This window comes from Typopeltis vanoorti, chromosome 3, assembly GCF_054136105.1.
Source record: "Typopeltis vanoorti isolate ZY-2024b chromosome 3, IOZ_Tvanoo_1.0, whole genome shotgun sequence".
Taxonomy (NCBI): Eukaryota; Metazoa; Arthropoda; class Arachnida; order Uropygi; family Thelyphonidae; genus Typopeltis; species Typopeltis vanoorti.
In genome coordinates, this window is record NC_143551.1 from 120,304,259 (window position 1) to 120,320,501 (window position 16,243).

The following is a 16,243-nucleotide window of genomic DNA, read 5'->3' on the forward strand; positions in this document are numbered from 1 at the left end:
CAAAGATATCAGTAGAAATATTTAAAATCTGTATGTACAGAAATTGCAGAGAATAAATATGACCTACATGAAAAATAACTTCTTAAATAGGTGGGAAACAAACACACACACACACACACACACACACACACACACACACACACACACACACACACACACACACACACACACACACACACACACACACATCCTCATGTAGAATTACTTTAAAACATGACATGCATGTGCACGGACGGGCACAAAATGTTGGTGGCAGCAACTTAAATTTTCTAAACTACATATAGAAAGAGGTGTCTGTAGTTTGACTTTTTTGAAAGAGTTCCTATAAAGTATTTTTTTTTTTTTTTATTCTCTGAAAATTTATTGAAACAATTTTTATATTTCTATATTGTTTTTATTAATTTATTACTTGAATAAGATTTAACATAGACAAAATGACTTCAAAAGAGTTTTTACTATCAAATAAGTAAATACAATCCACTAGAAAACAATATTCCTTTCTCTAAGAAAAGTCTGCTCACCTGAAAGCAGGAAATATACAGTTAACAATATTTACATATCGTTTTCACAAGTATCTACATTATATGTATATATTATGACCATAATTAGCAATGCAACTTGTTTTAATTATATTAACATAGGTCACCGTAATTGTTCAATTTAATTAAGATAATTAAAACAATTATAATTTCTTATCTAGAGCACCAAATTTTATGTAAACAGCCAATATATTTATTTCACTTTAATTGAAAAAAAAAGTTTAAAATTTTTCTTTCTATCTTAGTCTGATAACATACTAGGACTATGAACTTTTACTATTTTAGCTGTGGCATAATTTGGGGTGCAACTTCATGGATATTTTAAGGTGCATAATATCTTAAAATTTTCTTAGGTTAATATAAATGATTTGGGTATTATTTACACATCACAGGAATATTTTATGCACACACACACACACACACACACAAATATATATTAACTTTTTGTTTGGAATTTGGAAATATAAAACACTGAATGCTACATGCAGAATTATACATAGCTGTTTTTCATTAAACTGTTAGTTCAGATATGTACATAAAGAAAATACTTAGCTACTTTAAAATTATTAATACATTCTATTTAACATAATTTCAGTTACCAAATAATTATCTCTGAGCATGACAATGCAATAAAGAAAATGTAAGAGGCATGATATTGACACAGAAGTTCCCAGTATCAATTTGTGCAGTTACAAATATATGAAAATAATTTTAACAGTAACAGTGTATATATAAAATAAGCAGATTGCACATTAACTGCCATTTTGGTTTAACATTTGTGGTGGTGCTAAATTAATACAATTTTCTACTTCCAGTTCTTATTTTTGTATTCCAATATACAATTTACATTTTAAATAGCGCACACACACACACACACACATATATATATATATATATATATATATATATATATATATATATATATATATATATATATATATATATATATATATATATGTGGTTTATCTATAACGTAACTTAAATGTTTGGGTGGGTCTACAAAAATACAAGTTTAATGATCATTTATATAAAAGTCAACAGATACACTGATACTAATATTAATGAATGCATTCATGCACACAAGGGTAACAATTGCAAATTCTAGACAGAGCTTTATTTTTTTTTAAACCACTTCCAAATAAATAAACAGTTATTAAGCCACTGTTTATTTGTTTGTACCTAAATACAGTCATTTTTCTATATTTAATTTGAGGCACAAAAAATATTTAAAGATGACTTTAGTTAAAAGGCACTTATCTAGTTTTGCAGATAACATAATCATACAAAGAGATCACCAATAAAAATGAAACATAACTGAAGTAATCCATGTTTCATTCTATATCTTAATATAATACCTCATTATTAAGAAATTTATTATTACTTCTATAGTTAAAATAAAAATGAAGAAACATATCTCCAGCTACATTTGGTCATAAATAACATGTATTAAAGAATGCTGACTTCTGACTGTTGAGTTACTATCGTTAATTCAAATATCAGCATCAGTGTACCTCCAGAAACTGAAATGTTTATCTGGAGAATTCTTGGTCCATTTGAGAAAAACAAAATGAATATCTCTCATATCTAATGTCACTGTGATGTAGATTCACAGACAATGGATGAAGAAGATAAACAGATGAAGATGAAGTTTCTTTACAAGGCATTCTGTACAGCTTTCAATCACAATGTAACCCCACTTTCTTTCCATATTCATAATAACAAAGCAATGCAAACCATTATGTATTCAAAACACTGACTGATAGTGACTGAATGCATAGCACCATAATCTTCCACACTTATCTACTCCCTGATAATTTGTTTGCCATCCTGAGAACCATGCAGCACTTGCTAAGGTGGGCAGTAGAAGTGGACAGATGTTTACTTAAGTTGGAATGAATATGAATGTTCATGCATAGTTTGTCTGGTCAGATTCACATAAATACTTTCCTGAAATATTAAATAACAATATACATTAGATATGCAGCATTTCTTTTTTATTTGCTATGTTACTTTTCATTGGTATTCATTTAATCTATGTATTATAAAATGCATAAAGATATTTTATATCAGTTGATTCTCACTTACAGAAAATGCCATTATAACAAATCTGATTGCAATAACAAACTAATGAAAAATTCCAAACAAGGTGTCACAGGCAGGCACAAGGAAAGTCATTATAGCAAACTATACTCTATAACAAACTATTCTTGAGGTTCTTATGAGTTTGCTATAATACAGTTGACTATAAAGTATCACACAAAATCAAAAAGTTACAGATTAAGAAGAATTAAGAAGTAGTTCAGTTCAACCTGCAGTCTATCTACATTGTGAGAGATCATGCATTGCATTTTGCATCACATGACACATGCTTCATACAGGATTAAAGCATGAATTAATGTTATAACATATTAGCATGTAACATTTATGCTTGGCCCAAAATTTTTGTCATTACTATTATAATATTTACATATTACTAATAACTGTTTATTTACCTCTTTCAATTTGAAATCATCATATCAACTGACACCTCATGCACTTATCAATAAACTTCTTCCAATTCCACCACCAGCAAATAGATAAACAAATATTAGGACTAACAATTGGATAGTTAAATTAATTCTTTTCTTTCTTTACCTATTCATAATCAGTATATCATTCTCCCCCCCCACACACACACCACACCATCTTTCTCTAAATATTTATCGTGAGAGATATAATATCTTCTTCATCACTAAGGCCAATATTATTATTAGTAATCTATTAGAATATAAACATAATTTCCCCAGTGAAAAGCCAGTTTATAAACTTTTCAAACTTAACCATTATTTAAAAAAAACCTGACATATAATCCAAATTTATCATAAACCTGCCAATATTGGAAATTATCTTTACTACAAATCATATCTCTGTATATGCCATTCTTCCAGGTAACATTCTCACAATGCTAATTTAATCTAATACAGTAAAACTCCAAAGTTATGCGGTAAGTGGGACCAACAAAAAGCGCATAAGTCGAATTTGCATAACTCGGGGTATAATTATGCATGTAATTTATATATACAAACATACAATTGGGACCAAAGGTTTACAAAAACACCTATATTTTTTAAGAAATATAATCATAATTGCAGTTTTTCGTACATAAAAAAAAGAAAGTTATTTCGATGTTGATGGTTTCATAAAATCTAATAGATTCATCTGACGGCATAATGTCTTTTTCTTGTCATGCAAAATTTCTTCATAGCAAGCCAATGATTTTTTTATTCCTTGCCTTGTGGCTACAATTCGTTCCTCGTTAGAATCTATGTCCTCCAAAATCTGTAAACCTTTCTTTTATGACTGTTCTTACTGTGGATTCCTGTAGATCGAACTTCTTTGCTAGCTCACAAATTTTCATTCCGCCTTCAAAATCCTTAATAATGTTGAGTTTTGTTTCCAAAGTCAATGTTTTTCTTTTCTTGCTAGCAGTAGAAGAATCGGACTTGCTTCTTTTGGATGACATTATTATTTTTTATGTGATAAAATTTTTTATCAAGAACATAACATTAAACAATCGCAAGGAATGTAGACTATAAAAATCGTGTATGAATATAGACTGCACGAAACACGTCAGTGCTTGTTCACAGCATGTGCGACACTGGTGAATGCGGCCAGCGCCTGAAAGATACAACTAGTGGTGAGGCGTGAAGCAGGACGGGAATATGTACATATAAGAAACCGCGTAACTCGGGGTATGACTGTATAACATAACCAAAATGAAACTTATATTAGATGTATTCTACAGGGAAAATAATTTAAGAAGACTTAATTCCATTAAGATGCAATCTCAGTGAAATAATACAGTTATTTCACTGAGACACATTACATTTACTATTAAATGTAATGCAAGTTTGTTTCTTGAGTACTTAACATTCATTATCCAGATGCCATAAACATTACTGAAAAGAAGAACAAGTTCAGCAGGTAACTGTTCAAATTTGCTCTCCTGATAGCGTACCCATTTCCCAACCAAAATTTTGTAGGTCCAAGTCTCAAAATGAGCATGGAGCTTATGAAAGTATTTTAGGTGGTATATGATTTTTGTTACTTGGTATGAGGACATCACTCCACTTATATAATGGAGACTCAAAATAACTTGAAAAAGGGTTTCCAGATTATCTAAACCTTATGGTATTCACATAAAAACATTAAACAAAATAAATGTAGTTGAAGAAAAATTTAAGTGAATCCCATCCATGCAACTCTGTCTATTCATCATACATAGTACCACAGTGTCTGCTTATATAATCCAGAAATATTGCTCAAAAGCAAAATGTGGACATTTTCAAGCCACTTTAGTCCATAAATAAGGAGAGCAGTGAAGCAATGATTCATTTCCTCAATCACAACAAGCATTTATTCCATTAATTGATTTCTTTCTGACAAAGAACCCTAGTAAACATATCAATCAAACAAAACAAGTAACTTTCTTAACTTCATAATTAACCTGTAGCACAAAGTTAAAAAAAAAAAAAAATTACTGTTTAGGCGTTGGATTAAGCTAATAGTTAGGTTTAATGGAAAGAAAGCAATACAATGAAGTAACTAAGTTTAATGGCTCCAACATTTTATAACTGTTGCAGAAGCATATGGGATGCAATATAAAAACTGTAATAACACACACACAGTAAAAGAAGTTACTCAAAACCTGAAGTTCTATGAGGTCTCTCTCTCTCTATGGGTTCTGGCAGCTCACTTTGGCTGTATGGCAGGTGGTCTACAAATTAGTTATCCAAATTTTAGGAAGTTTAATACAACTATATTTCATTTAGATTAAGATTTTTTTAAAAATCTGCTAATTATTGATGGAAGTTGTTTTCCACTTGGTTATGCTACGAATTATATATTTGGTTTAATCCTTTATCCAAGTGTAAGCAAACAAAGTTTGCACCTGAAGTAATTTCAGGATTAGGGAAACTCGTGGCAAAGGTGGTATGACTTCACATCACTTGCCTTGGTATCACATAATGCAAAGCATTATGTGATACCAAGTAAATCTGCTGCTGATTCCAAAAATAAAATTTTTTCAAGTTTGTATCTGCTGTAGAAAAGCACAGCACTTTTCTTCCATTTGATTCTCTGCGAGGTATCCAAGTTATGGTCAGAAAAACAAGAGTGGCTATAATTGCAGTGGCAGGTATATTTCTCATATACTTCAAGGCAGATACAGTTTGTCAATAATATGACATGTTAGAAGAAAAAGGAACCTTACAGACATCTGGAATGGAGAGTACACAGTAGCTGATCCTTAGGAGGGAAGATAAGGGCACCCAGCTTCATAACAAAGTTTGAAAAAAAGAGAGGTTATATTTCTTTGAAGTTCTGGCTATTTTTTCAGAGATGCCCAAGATATAGAAATAGTAACAGCATTACTTATAATCTGGATGCTGAGAGGGATATGAAGTGATGGGAAGATCAACATTTTTGTTAATCTTTTTGGCATTGTAGCCAGGAAGGTATAGTAAATTAAAGAGAGTTTAGCTGCGAGTAAAGCCAGGCTGGAACAAAGATGGAAGGCTCTGTTAATAAGTTTTAATGATATACTAAAATGATTTGAGAAGTTTGAAGAAGAAAAAAAAAACTTTTTTTTTTCTCCGAATCTCTGTAATATATTCTGATTATAAAGAGAGAGAGATAGTTTGAAAATAAAAGTTTGTTAACAGTTTTTCTGGAATTCTATTAAGAATGAATATTTCATAAAGAGCTTTGTCTTAAGCAGATCTTCTTCCTCCTCCTTTCATGAATTTAGGCCAGGTGGCCCGTTTCAGTTTTGGCCCAGCATTTCATCGGTTTGCTTCTGTTTCTATGATCTTTTGATTTGTACCTTCATCTTCCTAGGTATTCTATCATATTTCATTTGTTCAAGATGCTCTTTCCATTTGGTTCTGTATTTTTTCATTGTTTCCATTATTGCTGTTTGGTTTAGATCTTCCAGTATGTCTTCACTTCTCTTTAACCTGCTGTTCTTCTCATATATTTCATTTCTACTGCAAAGATTCTTTTCCTATCCTTCTCTTATAGTCTCTTATAATAATGTTGGTTTTGATAAAATAATATGCATTCTTAGCCTGCTGTTTTTTTTGATAACTATTGCTGGTCTTAATGTTTTATTTATTATTCCATTTACTGTGATAATTTGTGAATTTTGTTAGAAATGTCTAAATCTTCATTGTGACTTAATTTATAGTCCAAATAATTAAAATTTTTGACTTGTTCATTTATTTTAATTACTACTTTAGCTTGGACGGGCATTTTCCCTTTGAATGCCATAGCTCCCCCCCCCCCCCGCGAGATTAATGCATTATATTGTTTTTGTTGAAGTAAGTTTCATGGCTTACACATGTAACAAAAATTATATAGAATTTATTCTATACTATCATTCTATCTATTCAATATATTCAACTCCAATATATTTCATCCAACGTTCTGTGGACATCATCAGGGAGATAGACTATTAACTGCAATAAAAAGATGAATCAAAATAATGAGTCATAAATTATGACTGCATATATTAGTTATGACTGCATTAAATTATGCATATATTAGCTTGTGTTTTGGTCTGAGCTGAAGTATATGATATTACACTATTAGAGTTTAAAGGAAAAATTGTAGTAAGTTGCATAGATTTAAAATTAAAATTAAAATTAAAAAAAAACTTATGAAGAACTAATAGTGAGCACTTCCTAAATATTGGATATTGGCATACAGTCAGAATGGGTTCAGGTCTGGATGATTTTGTAACATTTCACATGTTTCAAGAAAGAGACAATTGAATTTGAATGTGCTAGAGTGAAGGAGTTCTGTCTGGTTCCAAAGAACTCTGTACCTAATGTTAATAGCATAAGAAGCAAGGTCAAACTTATTAGATTCCAAAAATGTAATATAACCTTGATGTTCTTCAATTCTAATCAAGGCAGAATGACAAGTCTGTCTAAAATGACACAAGCAGGGTACTTGATAGATACTTTGTAAGGAAAGAGGTTGTAATGTATACTTCGTTGATTGATGGTAGAAAGGAAGACAGTTTCTGAGCTGGTTTGAAGGAACATATAGATTGAATTTACAAAGAATCCTTGCCATTTGTTCTGAGGTTCCTTAAGGTACAGTATTGAAATTCTTTCACATCAGATTGTAGTCTGGTAGAATGCACAAGGGAACTGGCAATGCCTTTGACTAGGTTCTTTAAGTCTCAGCTATGGTAGAGTTACAAGGGAGTGGAAAGAGGGCAAAATAATTCTATTGCTTAAGGGAGGTTCTAAGACTGCAGTAGCAAATAATAGACCATAGACCAATCAGTATCTTAGGCTTGGTGGTAAAAATACTAGAAAAACTGGTAGAGAATGTAAGAATGGGTAGATAAAAATATGATACTGTATAAGGGTCAACATGGCTTTGTGAAGGGTTGGTCATGCCTTAGTAATTTACTAACTTTTTATAATAGAGTAACAGCTCAGTTGGATAAAGGAAATGGATACACGATGATTTTGCAAATGCATTTGACAGAATAACACATGGAAATCTGTTATGCAAATCAGAACAAATGGGAATGGATATGACACTGGTTAAATGGATAAGAGGGTGGCTGCTAGACAGATATCAAAATATGGTATATGGAGGGAGCAGAATCGAGGCAACAACAGGTAATTAGTGGTGTGTCACATGGTTTGGTGCTGGGACCAGTACTGTTTAATTTGTACATAAATAATATAGGAAATAACCTGAAAGGAAATATTCAGTTATTTGCTGATGATGCAAAATTAGGTAGAGTAACAGTTAATCAAGGTGATGTGGAGAGCTTGCAGGGTGATTTAAATAAATGTGTGGGCAAAAGATAATGATTGTCAGTTTAATGTGGAGAAATGTAAAGTTAAGCATTTTGGGATAAATAGATTAGAAGCTGTGTATCACATTAATGGCACTGTACTCTACAAAAAAAAAAAATTAAGATAGAGATTTAGGAGTGGTCGTAGACAGAGTTAAAGTTTAGAAGGACAATTACTACAGTTGCTAAGGTAGCCCATAAGATTACTTGGCTATTGAAGAACACATTAACAAGTAGAGATAAGGGAGTTGTTATTCCGCTTTATAAGGTGTTTATATGTCCACATCTGGATTACTGTGCTCAAGTCTGGTACCCTGAGTTTCTTGGGGGATGAGGAAGTAGTGGAGAGGATTCAGAGGTGAGTGACCAAGATGGTGAGTGGTCTGTGGAATGTTCCCTATGAGGATATGGGAATTGCAGAAATTGGTTGATAGGAGAATAAGAGGAGATATGATAGAAACCTTTAAGTTGCTTAAAGGATTTTATAGGATGGATGCAGAGGAAATGTTTCAGCACTGTTAGAGGGACCAGAACAGAGGTCATCCCTGGAAGTTGAATAAAGGTGTGGCTAGTAAGGGTGCAAGAGCTATATTTTTTGCTTGGAGAGTTGTGAATGAGTGGAATGGGTTGCCAGAATCAGTTGTGAGTGCTTTGTCTGTTAATCAGTTCAAGGAGAGGTATGATGGATTCTGTGGATAAATTGGGTCTCCTGCAATGAGTCTTCGAACTCCATGGAGGGGACCATATAATAATAATATTGTAACCACTTCTTAATCTTGATCAAAAACATTCCATACATATTTTTTGGAAAATCTCTCCAAGTTTGTGGTTTAATTCCTATGTCTTTTACTTCCTTACACTTACTATTAAGTCTGCTTTCTCTGGCATTCTTCAAAGCTCAAGAAGTAACTTTTTATCTGTCAGTTACTAACGTTGCATAAATCATAAATCTGCACAAACTTGGAATACTGCTCTCATATTTTTCATGGTGCACCTAAGATGTCTAAAAATTCTTGATGCAGTTCAGAAGAAGGCAATTTGGCTGACCCTCACAGCTGCTCTCCAGCCACTATCGTACAGTGAGTCAGTTTCTGCATTGCGTCTCTTTTACAGATATTTCCATGGATGCTATTCAGCAGAACTTACATCCTTATCTGCTAAAACTATAATAAGATGTCCAACATCCTTTTGTAGCTGAATTTCTAATTTACCAAACATGATATACCCATTCATCTTTCATTGCACTATCTCAGTTCTGTCAAGCATCCTTCTTCATTCCTCAAAGACTACAATCTTAGCACTTCAAACAGAATATCAACAGCCTTCTTTTCTTTAACCCATGTCTACATACAGCATTGATTTCCTAAAATATGTATACATATATATTACAGGAAATAATATATACGTGAGGGTGTATAATCAGTATACATAACTAGAATATTTTGATGTTTTCAGCAGTTGCCAGAGAAATATTATCTTAATATAGTTTTTATTAATTCAACATCTTATTTATTATCTGATCATATGGTTACAACAATAATAAAGTCTTAAAAAATCAGAACTGAACGAATAAATTTTGAATTATCGTAAAACTGGTGCTAAATTTTACATAACTTACTTGATCTATTTGTTCAGTTAGTAATTTTGCCAATTTGCATGGTTGCTGCAGTTATACGTTAAGAATTATCAACACGTTAGCACAAGAAAAGTATATTTAATATATTGCAAGATATTTCAGTTTGAAAATAACAAACTATCATCATGGGTTGACAGGAAACAGTCTTTTACAAGGTAGAATACAAACAATTGATCATTCAAAATTAGAACGAGCCATGTGATGTTACATCGCTAATCATGATATCGTTTCACTGAAGAAAGGTAAACATAAAAGTGCAGAAATAAATTACATGTATAAATTTAAAATGTCATACAAAAAAAACTTAATTTATAAAATCATATTAAAGATATCGTTAGACAGATGTAGTATCTAGAAGGTCTTAATTAAAGAAAAAAAATATATTAATGTGTTATTCGGATTAAACTTTCCCATATTTTTGTCAAGGATATAGTCATTCCGATTCAAGTTAGGGTGTTGAAGTAAGGCCTCAGCATTCTTTGAATAGGCGTTCGAATTTATATTGACATCTGTGTAGAAGGCGAATTTTAGACTAGAGAATGTTGTGGTTTGTCTCTATTCCGTATTGCACCAATCCAATGAGATTTGTTGTAAAGAATATAAGATTGATGTTCTTGTATTCTTTTTTCTATAGAGCATCCGGTTTATTCAAAGTAAGAAAGATGGCAGTCACATGGAACTTGGTATACACCGTTGAGCATTTATCTTTAGATGATGGGAAATATTTTTAAATATAAAATATAAATTTAAAATATAAAAAAGATGATGTGTATATTTTATTAATAGGAATATAAGTAGCTGTTAGATCATATTTCTTCAGAATTCTTGAAATTGGATCTGAAATTCTGGAGACATATGGAATTGGAACTTTATGTATTGATTCTTTATTGTTTTACTTTGGCTTGTAGAATTCGAATAGATGTTGTGTAGTCCTTTCGGAGAAACCATTTAATTTCATGTAATGTTTTTTTCTATAAAGTTCTTTCTGTAAATGATGGGGAGTTGAACAAGCCAATTTTTATTTGTAGCATTTAGAAGACATCCTTTTTTCATCTATATACCCACGACCTTCATTCTGGGTTAGATATAGATGACATTTTTGCAGTGTATAAGCCAAAATCAATACTTTACACCCTCGTATCAAGTTCACCATGAAAATTGAAAAAGATAACAAATTATCCTTTTTAGACATCTGCTCACCATCAGGTAATTTAACAACATCTGTTTACAGAAAACCCACTTTTACTGGACGTTACATTCTCAATCTGCTCATCATCCTTCTCAAAAGATGAATCATAAAATGTTTAATTTGACAAGCTAGAACTTTTTCATGTCATGTCCATACACAAGAGGTTGGTTGTGCAACCTATAGTACATTAGTACTGTGTATGGGTAGTGGATTGGGAAAGGAGGAATTTGTTTACATTTGATTTAAATGACTGTAAATTGTATTCCTTGAGAAACAGAGAAGTGGGAAGACTGTTCCACAGTATAGTGGTTGCAGGGATAAAGGAGGAGGGGAAAAAAAACTTGTTCTGTTTGTTTTTAGGTGTACTGTGAAGGGAAGTTAAGCAGTAGCTGCACGTGTTCCAACGAGCTTAGTACTGAGTGGAGGAATTATTGATGTTATTTCATTTGAGCATTTCCCATGGAAATATTTGTAGCATATATATACTGCAAAGGACTGGAGCAGTCAAGAATGAAAGAGGTGAAATTCTGATAGAAAAAGAGAAGATATTACAGAGATGGGAAGAATATAAGTAAACTTTATGAAGACAGAAGATGAGAAGAAAATCAAATGAAAGAGCATAGTGGGCAGAGGCTGTATATCATGAGGGAGGAATTGAATCTAGCAATTCAAAAGATGAAAGAAGGAAAATCCCCTGGTATAGATGGTATACAGATAGAACTTATAAGGAATATAGGTGAAAAAGGTATGGAAGTGTTATGGCAAATTATTAACAGAATTTATGAGGGACAACAATTACCAGAGGAGTTTAGAAGATCAATTTTTATCCCCATTCCAAACAAGATGGGAGTTTTAGACTTTAACAATTTTAGAACGATAAGTCTTATAACTCACACAGCAAAAATTTTGGCACAAATAATTTTAGAGAGAATTAAGAATAAAATAGAAAAAGAAACGAACGAGGAACAGTTTGGATTCCGAACAAACAGAGGCGATAACTTGTCTAAGAATTATTGAGGAGAAAACACTAAACCATGATGGAAAGTTGTTTTTGGGATTTCTAGATTTTGAAAAGGTTTGATACAGTGAAACATGAAAGGCTTTTTGACATTCTAGAAAATACTGATATTGACTCTTATGACTTGGAAATTTTAAAGAGATTATATTGGCCACAAACAGCGTCAGTATGTAAATGGATAGGAAACAGGAGAATTCCTGTGGAGAGAGGGGGGTTAGACAATGATGAAAGTTATCACCATTATTGTTTAACCTTTATAGTGAACAGATGCTGAGAGAGGCACATCAGGATGTAGAAGAAGGAATAAAAATAAATGGAAGAATCATTAATAACTTAAGATATGCAGATGATGTAGTGATGATGGCAGAATGTGAAATTGGATTACAACAAATTGTTCAAAAAATTGAAAACTCTTGTAAAGAGTACGAACTAAGGATTAACACAAAGAAGACCAAGATAATGATAATTGGCATAAAAATAGGAGATAATGTAAAGATAAGATGTGGAGGAAAGATTTCAATATTTAGGTAGCTGGATCTCAGAGAAAGGAACTTCAGAGTTGGACATTAGAAATAGAATAGGCAAATCTAAATCGGCATTTATGGAAATGAAGGGGAGCTTAAGGGTCAAAGCTGTATAACTTAGAGGAGACCTCCACACAGCCTTTAAAGGAATGCGGAGAACCTACCAGGCTTCTGACCTAATGTCCAATCCTCACCTTCTCGTGGTGCACTCTGTTGGGTATCTACCTTGATACTGAACGAACGAGGATGGGCTGGCAATTTGGGATTTAGCCGACCAAATTGTATTCTTATTGGCTTAAAACCAAAATACAAAATGATGGCACAACGTGAAAAATTTCATGCCGGCTGGGGCATTGCCCGGTTAAACAATGCCCCCGTTGTTTTCACCAGGGAACCAGGGCAAACAGCGAAAAGTCAGCTACTGAAACAAGACTGAAAGCACACCCCAACTCAACATCACCAGAGTTAAAGATCAGTACTATCAACATAAGAAATCTGAATGGAGCTAGCTGAGGAATTAGATAAGTACGAGATAGACATAATAGGGGTGACTGAAAAAAAAAAAAGAAAAACTGGTGAGATCTTTCTGAGCAATAAAAACAAAATATTATATTCAGGCAATGAAAATGAAGGAAAAGAAGGAGTAGCCATAGTATTCAACACAAAATACGAGGCTAATCTTCTTGAATGGCAGGCAGTCTCAAGTAGAGAGATGTGGACAAATATCAGAATGGGGAACTGGACAATGAGACTTATTTGTGCCTATGGTCCCACAGAAGGTTCTACTAAGGTAGAGGTGGAGGAATTTTTTGATGCTTTAGAAAAAGCAACTAACACAATATTTTGGGAAAATTTGGAGAAAAGAGCAAAGCTAATATTAATGGCAAATACCTGTTGGATTTCTGTTCAGGACATGGACTGGTTATTACTAAAACCATGTTTCAACATAAAAATGTGCACAAATTCACATGGAGAGAAAAAGCAAGGAATAAGAAAAGTCTCAATGACTGTTATTGTTGATAGTGATGTTTTCTCCCTCCCTGCAGGACACCAGAGTGTTCAGAGGATTTGAAATTAAAAGTGATCACTATTTAGTCTTGAACAGGATAAAATTGAATTTCATATTGAAAAGAATAACATGTAAGAAAGTTTTAAAGCGAACAAAAGTTGAGTAGCTCTCAGATGTGAACTGTAGACTAAAATACACAAAGATTATTGAAGAAAACCCTGATTGATTCAGCCAGAGAGGCATGTGGTGAGGTAGTCTGCAAGGATAGAAAAATCAGAACTGTGTGGTGGTCACAGGAAGTTAAAGAGGCAGTGCAGGAAAAGAAGAAAGAGTATCAAAAGTTCCTGGCAAATAACTCAGCTTTTGCTCTTAGAGAATACAGACAAATGTAAGAAAGCGAAACACTGTGTAAAACTAGCTAGACAAAAGTCATGGGAGGACTTTGGCAAGAACATAGAAAATAAATATCATGAAGGTGGTAAGATATTCTGGAAGTTGTTGAAGAAGCTTAGAAATGGAGGAAAGAGTGCTGTAAAAGGAGTTAGAGATGATAAAGGTGACATGAAAACAGGAGAAAAAGATATCCTTGAAGTATGGAGTAATTACTTAGAAAAATTGCTAAATGAAATAAAAAGTGATAGCACAGTGATAAAAAACACTCAACAGGCATACAGTCAGGAATACATACCCATACTTGAAGTAGAAAAAGCCATCAAAGGCTTGAACAACAACAAGAGTAGATGATATTCGACCAGAAATGCTGAAGTATGGTGGTATAAAAGTCTTTCTAAACACTGCATAGTTTAGAAAGCCTGGACAGAGGGACAAATCCCTGATGATTGGAGTAGAGCTCTAATAATATCCATATATAAAAAGGGAAATAAAACTGAATGTGAGAATTACAGAGGTATTTCCCTACTGAGTGTTCCTGGCAAGATCTATGCAAGTATACTTGAGAAATGGTTGAGAAGAATTGTGGAAGAAAAGTTTGGTGAAGAACAAGCTGGATTCATGCTAAATAGATGCTGTCAGGTTCAGATCTTCACTTTACGACAAATAGTTGAGAAAGCATGGGAACATAACAAAGATCTGTATTTAAGTTTTGTCGATTTGGAAAAGGCATATGTCAAGGTGCCAAGAGAGAAGCCATTCAATACGCTACAGTTATATTGTGTCAATGGGGCATTATATCAAGCAATAATTAGTCTTTATTTGAGTTGTAAGTCAGCAGTTAGAATTGAAGGAAGTACAGGAAGATGGTTTAATGTTAAATCTGGTGTGAGACAATAATGTACATTATCCCCTCTGTTATTCATTATCTATATGGATCACATTATGAAGGAAAGTGGTATTAAACATGATATCAGAATTGGAGATGTTAATGTCAGCTCTTTACTTTATGTGGACGATGTTATACTTCTAAATAAATCCACTACAAGTTTGGAAGATTCCCTGACTAAAGTGAATAACTGTTGCAATAGATATGGTATGAAGGTCAGTATTAAAAAGACAAAGACAATGAAAATAGGTAGAATTGTTGAAAATGTCAACTGTTTTGTGAACGGGGAACCAGTGGAACAAGTAAAACATTTCAGCTACTTAGGCACGATTTTTAGTGAAGATGGTAAATTAAATATGGAAATAGACAACAGAATTAACAAAGCTGGAATGGTAGGAAGTCAATTGAATAAATTCATATGGAATAAGAGAGAAATTAGTCAGAACACTAAATTACTGTATACAAGACAGTGCTCAAACCAGTTTTAACTTATGGATCTGAGAGCTGGGTCAGAAGTAAAAACACTTGACCAAAGACTAGAGACCGCAGATATGAGAGTCCTGAAAAAGATTAGAGGCGTGAACAGATGACATCAATGGCAATATCATATTAAAGACGGGGATATTAGGAAAGAACTTTGTCAGCATCTAGGAATGCATTAGGAGAGCTAATCTCAGGTGGTATGGTCACTTAAACAGAATGGGTGAGAAAAGATTAGCAAAACAAGTGTTCTCTACGAGGTTGGCAGGAAAACGACCAAGAGGAAGACCAAGATATAGGTGGATTAATACGGTACAAAGTGCCTTAGACGATAGAAATATAAGATCTGATAATGTTGATGTCTTGACAAGTCACAGACTGATTTGAAGGAAAATTGTAGATAGGAAGTTAGTAATGATGTAAATTTTTAATGTAGTACTATCATATCCTGTACACCCCTTGAGGGTACATGGTGATGATGATTACAATGATAATGGGAATGAAGAGAATTTTAATAAACAAGAATATTAAAATAGGTGTTAGAATTGGAATAGTTAAAGCAACAGTTTGGAGTATTGGAAGTTATGGAAGTGAGTCATGGACACTCAGAAAGAGAGATATGGAAAGAATTAATGCATTGGAAATGTGGTGTTATAGAAAGATGGAAAAGATTAGCTATATAGAGAGAATATCAAATCAAGAAGTTTT

General features: G+C 32.8%; 1 protein-coding gene across 3 annotated transcripts in view; it reads right to left on the reverse strand.

Annotated features, from left to right (window-relative positions):
• Positions 1-1,478: 1,478 nt before the first annotated feature.
• The window catches only part of LOC150108520 (F-BAR domain only protein 2), a 521,764-nt gene continuing 506,999 nt past the window's right edge, over positions 1,479-16,243 (reverse strand). For all 3 annotated transcript variants that reach the window (XM_090390828.1, XM_090390826.1, XM_090390825.1), the window contains one exon: positions 1,479-2,486. In XM_090390828.1, the coding sequence (XP_090246954.1) occupies positions 2,446-2,486 (41 nt within the window). In that variant the 3' untranslated portion in view covers positions 1,479-2,445. The remainder of the gene's footprint in view (positions 2,487-16,243) is intronic.